The sequence below is a fragment of the Mirounga angustirostris genome, unplaced genomic scaffold, assembly GCF_029215605.1.
Source record: "Mirounga angustirostris isolate CCGP_5_RB_7025 unplaced genomic scaffold, mMirAng1.0.hap1 SCAF_2, whole genome shotgun sequence".
Taxonomy (NCBI): domain Eukaryota; kingdom Metazoa; phylum Chordata; class Mammalia; order Carnivora; family Phocidae; genus Mirounga; species Mirounga angustirostris.
In genome coordinates this window covers 54,700,636-54,717,404 of record NW_026991710.1, presented here as the reverse complement: position 1 = coordinate 54,717,404, position 16,769 = coordinate 54,700,636, and the positions used below count along the sequence as shown (strand labels likewise).

The 16,769-nt window shown below is 32.0% G+C and overlaps 1 protein-coding gene across 1 annotated transcript in view; it reads left to right on the top strand.

Moving 5' to 3' along the window:
• Window positions 1-16,769, top strand: part of UBA6 (ubiquitin like modifier activating enzyme 6) — an 85,092-nt gene that overhangs the window by 45,081 nt on the left and 23,242 nt on the right. The window contains exons 14-22 of the mRNA XM_045881071.3: window positions 3,425-3,568; window positions 4,916-4,983; window positions 6,291-6,369; window positions 7,453-7,533; window positions 11,031-11,108; window positions 12,418-12,599; window positions 14,109-14,214; window positions 16,081-16,170; window positions 16,280-16,360. Coding sequence (XP_045737027.1) covers window positions 3,425-3,568; window positions 4,916-4,983; window positions 6,291-6,369; window positions 7,453-7,533; window positions 11,031-11,108; window positions 12,418-12,599; window positions 14,109-14,214; window positions 16,081-16,170; window positions 16,280-16,360 — 909 coding nt within the window. The remainder of the gene's footprint in view (window positions 1-3,424; window positions 3,569-4,915; window positions 4,984-6,290; window positions 6,370-7,452; window positions 7,534-11,030; window positions 11,109-12,417; window positions 12,600-14,108; window positions 14,215-16,080; window positions 16,171-16,279; window positions 16,361-16,769) is intronic.

The following is a 16,769-nucleotide window of genomic DNA, read 5'->3' as shown; positions in this document are numbered from 1 at the left end:
TTTTTAAGTCCAAGGTCACAACTTTTGTCCTGTGTTTTCTTTGAGAATTTTTATAGTTTTGTGAGTTCATTTTTGTATACATGCCAAGTATAGGTCAAGTGTACATAACTTACATTTTGAATTCATTGGGTACAGTTTTGTGAGTTTATTTTTTTTTATGAGTTTATTTTTTTATACCTTGCCAGGCATAGATTAAAGTTGATTTTTTTTTGTATATGAACATCCAATAATTCTAGCCTATTTGTTGAAAGGATAATTCTTTCCTTATTCAATATTCTGGGTATTCATTGTCAGTAATTTATTGAACACATATGTGTAGGGCTACTTCTGAACTCAGTGTTATATCTTCTATTGGTTGTTTCTGTCCTTTTGCTAGTACCATCCTGTCTTGATTACTATAGCTGTATGGTAAGTCTTGAAATCAAGTTTGGTCTCTGTTTCTTAGAGCTCAAAATTATGTTTTTTTTCTGAGTTCTTACATGTTTTAAATATTTTCGGTAGCCTCCATGCTTGAAAGACAACTTGGCTGAATATAAAATTATAGGCCTTACTTTCTTCAGTGGTATCTTGCTTTGTATTTGAGAAATTTGTTGAAAAATATGATGCCAGCTTAATTTTCTTATTCTTATAAGTAGTCTGGTCTTTTTGCCTTGTGACTTTGTATATTTTTTCATCTGTAAAGTGTAATAATTTTACCTGGTTATATCTCAGAATTGATCATTCAGTCCATTTTCCTAGGTATACTATGAGCCCATTTTGATACATAGATTCAGATTTTATTTATTTCTTCCCCTTTTGGCGGTGGGTCGGGGGGAGTGTTTGCTGGTGGAATGGATTATTTTGGTACTTAGTTATTAAATTTCCGACTCATGGTGAGGGTTTTTTTGTGTTTGTTTTCCCACATCTCCCAAATGTTCGTTAAGGATATATAATTCACTCAATCAAATTTCCTCTGCCTTGTGATTAGTTTGGAGGAGAAATTTTCAGGAGCTGAAATGTTTTGATTCTAATTTTCTGCTTCCTTCTTTCATAACTTTGGTATAGTAAATTGGTTTTTCTGCATATTTTTGGTTCAGAGTAAGGATTTTGCATGCTTCAGATTACTACTTCTAAAACCCCTATTCTCTTAGGATACTGGGGTTTCTTTAATGGATGGTTTTTTGGGGTTTGGGAGTTTTGGGTTTTATTTGTTTGTTTGTTTTTTTTTTTGGAGGATAGCTGTTGGTGTCTTGTGGAACTCTTTGAGTTCTGCCAAATCCTTAACTTCCTCTCTTATTTCTTGTTTTAGCCTTCTGTGTCAAAGGATGTCTCCCTCTTTCTATTTATATCATTCTCTCCCAGATAAATTCTTTCACCATAGCCAGTGCTGAGATCTGCTAGATTTCATACATTTTCAGTATTTTTTGCACTTAGTATGGGGCTTTCTGTTTTCTTAGAATGATTTGCCAGTAGGCCTTTCATTCTGTTTTCTGTGGTTACACACTTCCTGCTCTTTGTGCAGCCTTGCAACAGTATGATGTCCAGAAGTGGTTTTGTTGGAGGTTAGAACTTATTTTTCTATTTACAGGTAATTTGAGGTTCATAATGTTCTGTTTCTTAGTAATACTGAAACTCTGCCACTGGTTTATTTCTCTTCTTGTGGATAATGTGGATATATACCTATTTTTAGAGATTGTGTGGGGAAATTCAGGTTTAGGCTATTGTCATTATCCTAAGGCAACCAAATATTGCCCAGATTTGGCTGTTTGTTAATTAAAAAATAATAGAATCTTGGGAGATAGTGTAACCTAATGGTCTGTTGGACTTTTGGGGTTCAGATTCCATTTCATTAGCTATAAAATCTTAAGTAAATTCCTTTTTCAAAGTTTCACCTTTCTCATTTGTATGAAAAAAATTATATTTCCTAGGATTATTTTGCAAATTACATGTGGATTTAATATAAACTCACAGTAGGTACTCAAATTACCTGCTTCTATTCACATTCTCATCATTGTTTTTAATATTATCACTACCACCAGTATCTCTGCCTTCAGAAATGGCACAGCTTAAATGAAATCATAATCTGAGTTGAGTTTAGTGCTAAGTAGTTGAAAAATGAAATCTAGAACAGTGAAATGGAGTGGGTGGAATAGTAAGTAGATAGTAACCTCTTTTTGTATCACAAAATGCACATGTAGTGTTATTTTACATAGGATTTCAAATCACTTGAATCTTATCGTTAAGATTAAGGTTACGGGCGGGGCACCTGGGTGGCTCAGTCGTTAAGCATCTGCCTTCGGCTAAGGTCATGATCCCAGGGTCCTGGGATCAAGCCCCACATCGGGCTCCCTGCTCTGCGGGGAGCCTGCTTCTCCCTCTCCCCCTGCTTGTGTTCCCTCTCTCACTGTGTCTTTCTCTGTCAAATAAATAAAAAACCATTAAAAAAAAAGATTTTATTAAGATTAAGGTTACTGGTGTTGAAAGAACAGGAAGAGAAAGAGAAGCCAGAGCTCATGAAGAGATCTTTCTGACAAATAAGAATTGTGCTAATAGCTCCAGAATCCAATTCTCCAATATTTCCTTAAAAATACTAGTAGGGCGCCTGGGTGGCTCAGTTGGTTAAGCGACTGCCTTCAGCTCAGGTCATGATCCCAGGGTCCTGGGATCGAGTCCCGCATCGGGTTCCCTGCTCTGCGGGGAGCCTGCTTCTCCCTCTCCCACTCCCCCTGCTTGTGTTCCCTCTCTCGCTGTGTCTCTCTCTGTCAAATAAATAAATAAAATCTTTAAAAAAAAAAAAAATACTAGTAAAAAAGTCTTTTTCAAGAAACACCATTTCAGTTTTTAAGTATGATAATGAGAACTTCATGGTGATTGGTTCTTAAATTAGTATGAAAAATTGCCATTACTCAATTTTTTTTCTAACAGTGTATTGCCTCATTATTTTTGACCCTTTTACTTTTTATTTACCACTTCAAGCACAAACTGATAACTCCTTATCATTTTTTATGGATCAATTTATCTTTATTTTCATTTATTTAGAATCAAGGTTTTCCCATAGTTTTCATTAAAACACTTTTTAAAAAATTCTGGTTGTTTATAAATATTGACTGACATCACAAAACTATCTGGTCTTTAACAAAAACTGTAAATGGTAGATATTCCAGTTAATCTTAAATCTTGCCCTAGTGTAATATAAAGATTCAGAAAGCAAAAATGGGCAGTTACTGGTATAGAGAAATACTGCTTATGGTAACTAACATGCATTTGGATCTTTTATTATGAGATTGGAACTTTTTTTGGACTTAAAATCTATTTAATAGGGTAATTGAGTAGCTTTTTTAGAAGTTAAGCTACAGTAATTTAATAATTCTCACACTAAGCCATTGAAATTTTGAGTGTCTTTGTAAAAACTATTGATTATTGTCTTTCGTGGCTTGTGTTTCAGCCAGAAGTAAATGCTGACATTGTGCATTGGCTCTCTTGGACTGCTCAAGGTTTTTTACCCCCACTTGCTGCCACAGTAGGAGGTGTTGCCAGCCAAGAAGTATTGAAAGCCGTGACAGGGAAGTTTTCTCCGTTGTGCCAGTGGGTTAGTTCTGTATTTTAATATTTTTTTATACTTAATGTTGAATTTCCCACCCATACAATGAGTGTTTGTTATGAATTATCATATTAATATATTATAAAAGCAACCTTAAAATATTTTTTGATGCATGAGTTAGATGTGATATGCCACCAAAATTTAATTCTCTAATTGAAACTGACAAGATCATTGGTTGAGGCTATTGGAATATAACCCAAAGTTGCATTCTAGGATGTATTTCCCTCATTTGTGAGAGTGAAGGAATGAATTTTCTACCCTTATACTTAGTTTCTAGTACTATTAGCTTAGCATTCATGGGCTCTCAGGACTTTTAAACAGTTCCATTGAATCTTTGGGCATCAAGAATCTTCAGAATCCCTTCCTAGGTTTACACTAACGGTAAAAACATGGGAGTGGTGTAAGTTTGAGAACTATATATATAGGGTAAAAACATCTCAAGAAGGAATAAAAAAAATCCTTTCTGTTACCAAAAGGAATAATTGGCAGAGGTTATCAAATGATACTCTTCGGGCCCTTTCCTTTTTGAAAACACTTTAACGTTTTGAATATAACATTTATCTTTTTTTATGTTTTAAAAAATATCCACATAATGCTATTTTGCTGCTGAATTACTTGATTTATTTTAACACAGAGTACAAGTTCAGTTGTAAATGTCTGGTTTAGATACAGCTGTTAACAGTATGGGGAATATAAGTTAAGTGTTATTAATATAGATTCTGTGTTATCATTAAATAAACAACCATTTAGTTATATTCAAATTTAGCCACATAAGTAACTTAAATGAAAATGAGAGTGAATTCTTTTTTTAATAAACTTTAACTTGATATTTTTTTAAATGCTAAAATTGTGACTTCCTAAATCATTTCCTCTGTGGTATATGTAATTATAAATGACATAATATACCCAAGCTGGAAAATAAAACAGTAGGTACTTTCTGATCTAAAAGTAGTCAGATTACTTATTCAAATGTAGCTGAAATTGAATGGGGTTCCCAGAGTTTTTATGTAATTATAAATAGATTTGGAGGTAAAATTTCCTTTTGTTTGTTAAAATTAGAATATACCATTTTTAAGATAGGTAAGTGACATGAATCAAATTATATCTTTTTAACAGTTCCTTCAGATTTAATCATTTGTTTTAATGAAGTAATATAGGTATGTATATTATATAAAAAGAAATGATTTTTTTTTATGTATTTTACTCAGGATTGGCATTTTTATCATTGTTTTCCTTAATGATTATTAAATAACTACAGTAGAGAAAAACTACTTTTTTTTTTAGCAATTTAATGTTTATACATAGTAAATTGTGTTTTTATCTTCTACTTTAAAGTTATACATTGAAGCAGCAGATATTGTTGAATCTCTAGACAAACCTGAACGTGAACAGTTTCTCCCACGGTAATTCTGAAATTTTTCTTGCTTTTTTCTTAGTTGAGTGTTTGTAAGAGGCAACTAGGTTAAAAGAATTTTTTCTTGAATATGCATTTGTTTTAGATGTATTTTCTCATAACTTGTTGACTTCTACAGTCATTTTTTTCTCTACTTAGAGGTTATTTTTTTTTTTTTTTAAGATTTTATTTATTTGCGAGAGAGAGAATGAGAGACAGAGAGCATGAGAGGGTGGAGGGTCAGAGGGAGAAGCAGACTCCCTGCTGAGCAGGGAGCCTGACGTGGGACTCGATCCCGGGACTCTGGGATCATGACCCGAGCCGAAGGCAGTCGCTTAACCAACTGAGCCACCCAGGCGCCCCTACTTAGAGGTTATTTTAAGTGTCAGAATAATGCAATATCTTTACCACTTTATAAATAATGAATGTAAAATTTTAAAGTGTATGCCATGAAAAAAGCATTCAAAATACTATTCTGAATTTAGATGAAAACAATTGCTATCTGCAACTTTTATTTGTATCAGTCATTCTTCATCTTTTTGAATCACAAATCTCTGAGAATGTGATAAAAGCTTATGGATTCATTCTCTCCAAAATTCACATAACCCAAAGTTCTGCCTTTAATTTAGGTGTATTAACAACTCCAAAGCCCATAGACTTCTCTAGGAACCTTTATTAAAAATCCCTACCTGGGACACCTGGGTTGTGTGGTCAGTTAAGTGTCCGACTCTTGGTTTCAGCTCAGGTCATGATCTTAGGGTTGTGAGATCAAGCCCCACGTCAGGTCCACATTCAGTGTGGAGTCTGCTTGAGATTCTCTCTCCCTTCCCCCCTCCCGTTCATTCTCTCTCTCTCTCTCTCCCCCCTTTCAAATAAATAAATAAATCTTAAAAAAAAAAATCCCTTCCTCACTTGATATCAGGATCATGAGATCCAGCCCGGCCTTGGGCTCCACACTGGGTGTGGAGCCTGCTTAAGATTCTCTCTCTCTCTCTCTGTCCATCCCCCTCCATTCATGTGTGCATGCTCTCTCTTTAAAAAAAAAAAATTCCTACTTTAGAAAATTGTTTTTTCTAGATAAACTGAGGTCACCTTTACTTAAGTCATTTGGATATAGGATATTAAATCAAATGGAGAAAGGAAAAACTGATTTCTTAATGGGGTTTTTGTCTTTCAAATAAGATAATTTTCTTTTAGATTGGAGGAAACTCAGAGTATTCTATTTAAAGTACAGCATTAAATTGGTATTAACAATAGTGAAACTAATCTTAATAATGTTTTTATGCCTTTCTGGTTTTTGGTATATTTTTTCCTCAGAGGAGATAGATATGATGCCTTACGAGCTTGCATTGGAGACACTTTGTGTCAGAAGCTACAAAAGTTGAATATCTTTTTAGTAAGTATAAATAATGATGAGAATAAATAGTAGTCAAACTGCTATTGTGTATCCTCAAATTCATTTATTAAAGCAAATTTGAGTCTAAGTGAGTACAGTTCCTAACAGAGTAGACATTCACTAGAAGTTTAAGACAGGCCAAATCCATTCTGCTGCCTGTTTTTGTAAATAAGTTTTATCGGAACATGGCCAAACCCATTCATTTATGTATTGTGTGTGGCTTCTTTCATGCTATAATAGGAGAGGTGAGTAGTTGTGACAGAGACCATATGGCCTACAAAAAAAATATTTACTGACCCTTTACAAAAAATGTTTGCCAACCCCTAGTATAAGAATTAATACATTCGGAATTAAAATATGAGTATGATAAGTTTTGAAAATTAAATGATTTTCTAGAAATACATTAAAAATTAGATTTGGGATGAGCTTTTTTTTCCTTTTTCATTGTTTAAATTTTTTCTTACCATATGAAGGAAGATATAGGTAGAATCTGTCTTTCTTAAATCTTAGTTAGTGCATTGGCAAATCTCTCCCCATTACCATAAAACTCCTTTTCCTGCCATTGATGGTTTTTTTTTATTATTATAATCAGTTGTGAAAATAACTGCTGATTTTGTAGTAATAGTTTTTTAAATAATGTCTTGAATATCAGCAGCTGTTGCTGAGCTATAGAAAGTCTTAGAATAGGTAGCTTCATCAAATGAATTTTGAAAATTATAAACAAGGAATCTTTTTCATCAAAATGTTGCACTGATGTTTTGTGATATTTGTTTCTATCTCATACAAATAATTAGCTCAGTTGTTTGCTTTTGTTGGAATATTAAAATGTCTTCTGTTTAAAGGAATTGTAAATATTATGCTTTTCCTTACTTGATTTATACATTTTTCTTCTTTGACTGGAACAGTTAAAATAGCATAATAAATTAGTTATGTATTCTAAAGTAAAATGAATCACAAATGTTCAAATTATTTTAAAAATTACACATATATTTAAAATTGGCATTTGAAGAAAGTTAATATAACATTTCCCTGTAGTAAGTAGTCTTAATTGTATTTAATCTATTTCATTTTTCTCCTCTATAGGTAGGATGTGGAGCCATAGGCTGTGAAATGTTAAAAAATTTTGCTTTACTTGGTGTTGGTACAAGCAAAGAAAAAGGAATGGTAAGATAAAAATCCTTGAGAGTTAAAAGTTTGTATTTCTGTTGCTGCTCATTTTTGTACTATATTTGACTGCATAGATCTGAAATACTAATTTTTGAGGAGAGAGAATTATGCTAGAAATTGGAAAATTCTGATTCTGTTCTGACCACTTTTCCAGAAGTTATGTGACCTTGTGGCAAATTACTTTGAATTCTCTGTTCCTCAGTTTCTTTCTCTAATACTATGAAACTGGTATCTCTGCTTCCTAAGTCATAATGTAATTATGAAGATCAAATGGGAAAAGGGTTTGCAAACTATAAAGCACATTAGAATTGTTATTTCTATTAAGATTCCTTATTAATTATTAAATAAATCTTTTAAGATGGGAGAAGCTAACATTAGAAAGTGGCGGAGTTCTCAGATTAAGTTTCAATTAGTGATTATCAAAATAAAAGGGAGTAATATAAACTTTGGTGTTCAATTTAAATTCTTAAGAAGATAAATGTGAGTTAATTGGGAAGCCATGTCATATATTTAAATAGAAATATATTTTGCTAATTTGTTTTGCCTTTGTTTTGCTATAAACTAGCTTCCCGGAGTAGTGATTTCATAGATTTATCATGGTGACTAACGATAAGTAATGAAATGACTAAAATTTATATACTAGTTCACATTTTATAGTTATACTAACTTTGTCTTAATGTTCTACTTAAAAAGGGTATTCATTACTATTACAGTTATAGACAGATATTCTTACATATATATTTTTCCTGCTTAGCATTTCTTAAGTTGTGTTTCACAAGCCACTATTAGTTCTGGTGATTTTAAAAGGTATTTCTAATTTAAAAAAAAAAAAAGAAATCTTGGTTACCTAAGTTTGGGAATCACCTGAATATCTTAACTCCTTGGAAATTCATAATGCATATCAGCATATAAAGGTACTTTGGTAAATAATCCTGATTTCAGGTGACAAAACACAGTAAGTTAATGTGCACAGATCTCTATCCTGCAAATACAGAGATTTGCCATGTAAATTATTCTTTTTTATAGTGTTTACAAATGTAGCCAAACTAACTGGGAAAAAGGAAAGGGAGATCCCCAGGTTCCAGGAACCAAGAAAGAAATTAATTCCTGAGCTAAAAGCTGTAGTTATTCACAAGTATTTCTTGAGTATATGTCCAAAACATTAAATAGAAAAGGAAGTAACTCATGAGAAACTTTTAACTAAGAGCATGTACCACACTGGTGTGTGGAATCCAGAATTATATCTTACAAAAAACTTCAAGCAGAGAGATGAATATAACAAATAAGACCATTGAAATTTCCAAAGCTCTGACAAAAACAAATATGAAATTGCATCATGGTGAATCTTAAACACCAAGAGTACATAGAATTATGCAGAGAAATTAACATCTGTTCAAGACAATTCACAATAAAAAATGACAGTCCACTAGAAAAAAAGTACCACCTAGAAGAAAAATCAGCCAATGAAAATAGAAAAATTAGCTAAGAACTATAGATAACAGGAGTGCTACAAATAATGAAGCAAACAAACTTTAAAATAGAGTTTAAAATGACCAAAGGTAAAAAAAAAAAAAAAAGGCGGGGGGGGCGGATAGAAACATGAGAGGGGGAAGGCACTAAAATTTTTACAGGAAACCAAATAAGACTTTTTGTATAGTCAGTGAACTTAAAATTCACATATAACTGAAGTGAGAATTGATGAATAGAAGTTAAAAACGCAGAAAGATATCTTTCTTTAAAGAAAGAGGATGCATTTGCATGGTCCAACATAAGTATAGTAGAATTTTCAGAGAGAGTAAAGATAATGAAAAACAATATATTCCAAGATAATGACAAAAGTTTCCAGAGTTAGAGACCAGTGTGTTGAAATTGAAAAGGTAAACTAGTCAGCAAATCAAAGGCAAAGATAAAAAGAGAGATTACCTAATAGATTTCTCATCAGCAATAAATGCACACCTGAAGACAGAGAAGCATATCTTCATAGTGCTTTGGAAAATTATTGTCAATCTAGATTTCTGTATCCAACTACATTATCTTTCAAGAGAAATAAAGATAACTAACAGGTGAAATGATGAAAGATGATCATTTATTGGTTCTCATTGAAAGAACTTAATAAATAACATGAGCAGTGCATGAAGCAAGGGCAAGTAGAGGCATTTGTCAGCATTCATAGATTTATATAATTATTGGGTTTTTTTTTAAGCTTTAATTAAAATATTGACTTTGGGGATGGGATGATTAAAAATAAGTATAATGTTCATTGATATGAAAGGAGAAGGGAGAGTTCAGATATCCTCTAATTATTCAAGAGGAAGATGGATATTGTCATTAGAGCTTAAGTCACATGTGCATGTGAAAATTTTGAGTATAACCACATAAAAATAGATGTTTAACTTCCAGACCAATTCAGTAAGGATTGAGGGGGATTGGAATCAAGAAAACTTAAGACCGCCCCCCCAAAAAAAGGGAGTGAATAAAAAGTGGGGTGGGGGAGGTAGAAAAAAAAAGCCTTATATCAGTAATCACAATAATTATATATTGATTAAATTTTTGTTAAGAGACATTTTCTGTTTGGTGCTTTTTTTTTCCTATTTAAAAGAGACACACTCTAACACATAATTATATAGAAATGTTGAAAACAAACCCCCCAAAAACAGATACAATCAGGTAATACCAGCTAAAAGAAAGTGAATGTGTTTGTGAACCATCAGTCACTATCTAACAACTCAAACACACTGGAGAAATACTGCTCCTAGTCAGATCTTGTACAAATACTAATGTAAGTGACAAATGCATTATGAATACTTTTCAGATTATCTTGGATCTGTTTATTTTCATCTTGCATCCCTTAGAATGTCTGCAGACTTTTTCTTAAAGGACCAGATTGCAGCTATTCTAGGCTTGTGAACCAAGGATCTCTGTCACAACAAGTCAGCTCTGCCATTACAGCATGAAAACAACCATAGACAGTGCTTAAAACAAATGGCATGACTGTGTTCCAACAAAATTTATTTACAAAAACAGGCAGGTTACCTACACTGTAGTTTGTAGACCTCTGCTTTAGCAAGAGTTCCTTTCAAATTGAAACATGCAGACATTCTTTCCAAATTTGTTGCAATTGAAAATAAATATGTTTAGAAAGAAGCGCTACTGCCTCTTTGGCTAATCCATCACATGTTTCTAAAATGTGGTGATGTTTTTAGCCTCTTATTTTGTTACGAATAATTAGAAAAAAATTTTGAGCACGAATTGTCATCAGTTTCAGCAGTTTTGTTTAACATGTTCCTATGCTAAATATTAATTATAGTATAAAAATATTAGTATTGGTAACCACTAGAATATTTGTATTTTTATAACTTCTATTTTTATAACTTCTACCAGCTAAAATAATTTAGAGTAACTTCTGGGAATTGTTTTAGTCTTTCTGAGAGAAGCAAAATAGATTTAAATTTTTCTCTTACATAATTTCAGCTTTTTTCTATTCTTGACATTAGGTTACAGTTACAGATCCTGACTTGATAGAAAAATCCAACTTGAATAGACAGTTCCTATTTCGGCCTCACCACATACAGGTTTGTTGCTACTCTGTTTCAAATTTAAGTTATCTATTGTGTTATACAAAAAAGAGAGTTTCCTTTTTATAAATAGAAAATAGTGCTTGAACAAGCATAATTTGTTTTTATATTACTAGACTCTCAAATTATCAAACATTGAGAATAACATTTGGGACAAATACACAATTTTTTTTAATGTAAAAATTGGTCTTTGCATTGATTTTGGATATAAAATCTAAGCTGTGAATCATGGGAAGTATTTTTTTCATTTTATAATCAGGGTGTATCTACATATTTAATCTTAGAAACTAAGGATACAGAGACAGATTTCCTAATTTTAGGTTTTAATAGATCACACATTTGGCACTGTCTTTTGGAGTTTTTATTACAAAATAGGTAAAGTTTAGCACTTTGAATTTTTTGCTCTTTGATCTTACTTATTTAACATCCTCTTTATTGTAAAATAATGCTAGTTTTCAGTCTTTTTTATAAAGTTCAAAATATTTAAGGAAAGAAGCATTTTAGTCAGTGAAACATATTTGCTTTTTCTTTAAAAATGTTTTTGCAGTTTATTGTTCAACAACCCATTGATAATCTTGGCCAAAGTAAGGAATGTCATTAACAGGAAAGTAACTACTAGAGCATGTGGCATAATTGCCTCACCTATCCAAATACAAAACAAATAACAGCGTCTGTCAGGAACCAAAATGTATGTCACACAATTCATTCACTCTGTGCATTTTACTTATAGAAGAACTTTTAAGGCCTGTTTATTTTTATTTTACTAAGTTCTGACAAAGTTTACAATTTATGTACTTAACATCACTGAGAAGTAAAAACGTGTCAAGGGGACTCTTATAAAACTGAAACATATATAATAATTTTTTAAATATTTCCATCAAGAAATTAGTAATATATTTATAAGATTTCAGTACCAAAGTGTTAACTTCCCATACCTGTGAGAGCTCATTTTTTGCAGAGTTAGGATTGCTAATATTTTACTGAATGTGTTATTTTTTTCTAGGCACTTACCAAGTTCAAACCTTAATACTAGGAAAAATGCACTTTTAATAACTGATATTTTAAGAACTCTAAAGCACATGGCTAAAATAGAGGTTGTTTAGATTTCCATTAATAATGTGTTAATTATTCAGACTAATATAGATTATTAAATGTAATGTGACTACAGTGAATATAATTTCCACAAACTAAAAATGAAAGCTGGTCTCATTACTTTACTCTCCTATAAAAAATGTGTAAGTTCAATTATGGTCTAGCTTTTCTGTTTAACATTTATTTCTTCTGTTTTTATTTGTTATTTGTTTAGAAACCTAAAAGCTATACTGCTGCCGATGCAACCCTCAAAATAAATCCTCAATTAAAGATAGATGCACACTTGAATAAAGTATGTCCAGCTACTGAGGCTATTTACAATGATGAGTTCTATACTAAACAAGATATAATTATTACAGCATTAGATAATGTGGAAGCCAGGAGATATGTAGACAGGTATGTTCTTAAAATTCAGGTTCATAAAAATTTATTTTGTTTTCACTTTTTTCCACACCTATTTATTGAAAAGTTACCCAATTTTCTGATCATTCTTTGTGTTTCTATTGTGGTTCTCAAGCCCACATCCTTTTTATGATTTCCCATTATACCTAGGATAAAATTCAAAATCTTTACATGGCCTAAATGTTTTTCATAGAGTGTCTGCCATCTGTCTACCACCCTAGCTTAAAATTTACCTATCTTTGCTGGCTCCCCTCATTCCAGCTACACCTTCCTTCTTTCAGTTCTTGTAAGGTATCCAACACTTTTTCACCTCAGAGACTTGTACATACTCTCCTTCAGACTCAGGAAATTATGCTTATCTTGTTCTAAAAATTCTGACCCAAATCTACCTGGTTTAGTTTTGGGGTTTTTTTTCTTCCAACCTTTCATTTTCATCCTAAGTATCTTTATTCAAACAGAATTTCTTTAACCACTAAATTCTATAGATCCTCCTACGGTAACCTTTCACAGCATTCTGTTTTTTTCTTTATAGTGCTTATTTTTACTGATACATGTATTTAATTAATACTTGTTTCCTCACTAGATCATTTATTCAGGGACCATTTATTTTCCCATCACTGTATCCTCAGTGCCCAACATATGTCATTCAGGAAATAGTTGTTAAATAAGTAGATGAATGAGTGACTATAATGTGTATGTCTTATATAATTTTTCTTACATCTTTATATGACTTTTTAATGTTAGAGTTCTAGAGCAGATTTATTAACAGAAAAATTTGCCAGTGGAGAGTGTAGTTGAAAGTTTGTTATCTTGGGCAGAGGAAGGGAGAATAAAAACTTTAAGAAATTAAAGTGTGTAGAATATAGGTATTATAAGTATTAAGAAAGAAGGTTAATATTGGTTGAGATAAAGAGAATATTGAGAAGATACAGTAGGACAGAACTTATAGTCAGAAAATAAACAAAGAGGGAGCGCCTGGGTGGCTCAGTTGTTAAGCGTCTGCCTTCGGCTCTGGTCATGATCCCAGGGTCCTGGGATCGAGCCCCACATCAGGCTCCCTGCTCTACGGGAAGCCTGCTTCTCCCTCGCCCACTCCCCCTGCTTGTGTTTCCTCTCTCACTGTGTCTCTCTCTGTCAAATAAATAAAACCTTTAAAAAAAAAGAAGAAAGAAAATAACCAAAGAAGAAATAGAAAGCAAGGCAAGAAAGGGCAGTACATTAGTTTAAGAGTTAACCTAGAGTAAAAGAAAGTTGAAGCCCAAAATCTAGTAGTAGTAGTAGAAGAAGAAACGGACAAAAATTACTAGGTTGAGCAACAAAATTTGTGGGAGAAGGGGGACAGAAATGATAAATGCGTTATTTGGTGGTAGTGTATCTGTTTCCTGATGTTACATTCAAAAAGTGATCAGTGTGTGAAATGATTAACAGAAGGTGGTAAGATGTCCTCTGCTTACATTGTTATTGCTCACTTAACTTTTCGTTACCTGTTATCTTTTCAAATAGCCGTTGCTTAGCAAATCTACGACCCCTCTTAGATTCTGGAACAATGGGCACTAAGGGACACACTGAAGTTATTGTACCTCATTTAACTGAATCCTATAATAGTCATGTAAGTGAACTGACATTTTGAAATAAATGCCTCTCTTCTTTATATCTCATAATGTTTATATCTCATTTTTTTCTCATTAGTCAGCAAATTTGATTTAGCTTTCCTAATCTGTTAATTGATCTGTCAGTAATTTCCAACATATGTGCATATGCATTTTTTAAAGAGAGTTGAACTTATTTTTTTAAATCATCAAAATTTTATTTCTCCCTTTTTTGCATTCTTATTCTTGTGTTTACTGTTATTTCTCTGTGGTGCTTAATTGGTTTTCTAACAACGTTTGAACTGACCACCCAAAATCTTACTGATGACTCTGTTGATACATGGGAGGAACCAAGCCCTCTATATCTATATATAAGGCATATAGATGTAATTTTTTTTTAAACTCTACAAGTGATTTTGATACACTGCCAAAGTTGAAAAACACTGGCCTAGGAAATAATTGTAGGGTTTAGGATTTTAAAAAAGACCAACTCAAGTTGTAAAATGGAAAGAGGAATGTTTTTACAAGTGTAAATATCACTTTATTTAATAGTTAATTTGCTTTAGTAAAATTTTTAAAGACATAAAATTTGTTTTCCCATTCTCATGAAATCAGAAGTTTATATAAGTTTAATTTGAAGGAAATTAGAGAAAATCATGATATGCTGAGGTCATATTGGAAGATTTTCAAAATAGAGAATGCTTGATTTTCTACCACATTTTTCCCAAGCCTTTTCCTATATTCTCTGACTTTATACTCAGGAAAAATAGAATTCTCTTCCAGCTTCCCTCTTTGGTTTATAAAATATTTTATGGTATTTCATAGGAACAAACTGAAATATAAATCTCTAAGTAAAAAGTGATAAAGTGAGTCATTTTAGATTGGTTAAACCAATAAGGCTAAGCCAAATGTACCCTATAATAGAAAATGGATCTTTTTAATGGTATTTTTTTTACATGAGACAACATAGACATTTGCTGTTTCTTTTTTGAAAGTTCTTTTTATTTTTTTAATTTTGTATTTATTTTTTTAATTTTGTTTTTTTAAGTTTTTACTTAAATTTCAGTTAGTTAACGTACAGTGAAATATTAGTTTCAGGAGTACAATATAGTGTTCAGCACTTCCATTCAACACCCTGTGCCCATCCAAGTGCACTGCTTCGTCCCCATCACCTATTTAGCCCATCCTCCCAACCCCATCCCCTCTGGTGACCATCAGTTTGTTTTCTGTAGTTAAGAGTCTGTTTCTTGGTTTGCCTCTCTTTTTTTTCCCCCTTTGTTTCATTTCTTAAATTCCACATATGAGTGAAATCATATGGTATTTGTCTTTCTCTGACTTATTTCACTTAGCATAATACTGTCTAGCTCCATCCATGTCGTTGCAATGGCAAGATTTCATTCGTTTTTTATTTGTTGTTTATTTAATACATATTTTCTGTACAAAACTATACCAAGCATCAAGGATATATGATCCCTGCTCCTAAATTTTTTTCTCCATGGAGAAAGAAACTCCTGGTATGCTGAGCACTGTTTTGGGGATTCATGAATTACTTTTCAAAGTAGGGAATGTAAAGTTTTCAATGTCACCTTGATTCTTGGAGAAAAAAATTAATTATATATTGGAGCCTGCTGTAAGTACCACATGGTACCAAATAAGTAAACAGAAAATAAGTTATATAAAATTCATGTATTTTTGTGACACTGCTGTTAATAAATAGGTTAAGTGTCAAAAGAATCCATTTTTCCTCTTATTTGCCTAGGAGAAGATATAAAAATGTTGGGTTCATTTTATTATTTCATTTTATTTTTTAATGTCTTAAAACACTCAATCGGTGAAAAATTGCCATTGCTTTTCTTAACTATCTGTTGTCATGTTTTATAAATTAGCGGGATCCCCCAGAAGAGGAAATACCATTTTGTACTCTAAAATCCTTTCCAGCTGCTATTGAACATACTATACAGTGGGCAAGAGATAAGGTAATAAAGATCTTTATTTCAAGAAATTTTTATTTGAAGTAGAAAAGATATTTCCAATTTTTAAAAAGACTTCTATTTGTAACTTTTTTTTTCTTTCTTTCCTTTATAGTTTGAAAGTTCCTTTTCCCATAAGCCTTCATTATTTAACAAATTTTGGCAAACTTATCCATCTGCAGAAGAAGTCTTACAGGTAAAAATCAATACATTTTAATATAATCTCAACACTGTCTCAGTGTAATATTATTTGCAAATTGCCTATAAATAGTTTATTTTACCTCTTTAAAGAAAGATTATAGCATCATTATGGTACATAGTAAGTGCATGAGGAATCTTGAAATTAGCAAGTCACAAATGACCCCTTTTTTAGTTTGTATAAACTATGTAGAATTGCCAATATTTGACCATGTTTGACCCACAGAACAGAAATTCATATGGTTCAACCTAAGAAAGATGTCATAATAATAAAATAATAAATAGCTTATTAATCAAACTCTTCGGAAAAAAACTGAGATGAGTTCTAGTGAAAATTTCATGAGTGGACAGTAATCTCTGAGACTTAATACTCTTATAATGAGGACAACTTTAAAGATGTTTTCTTA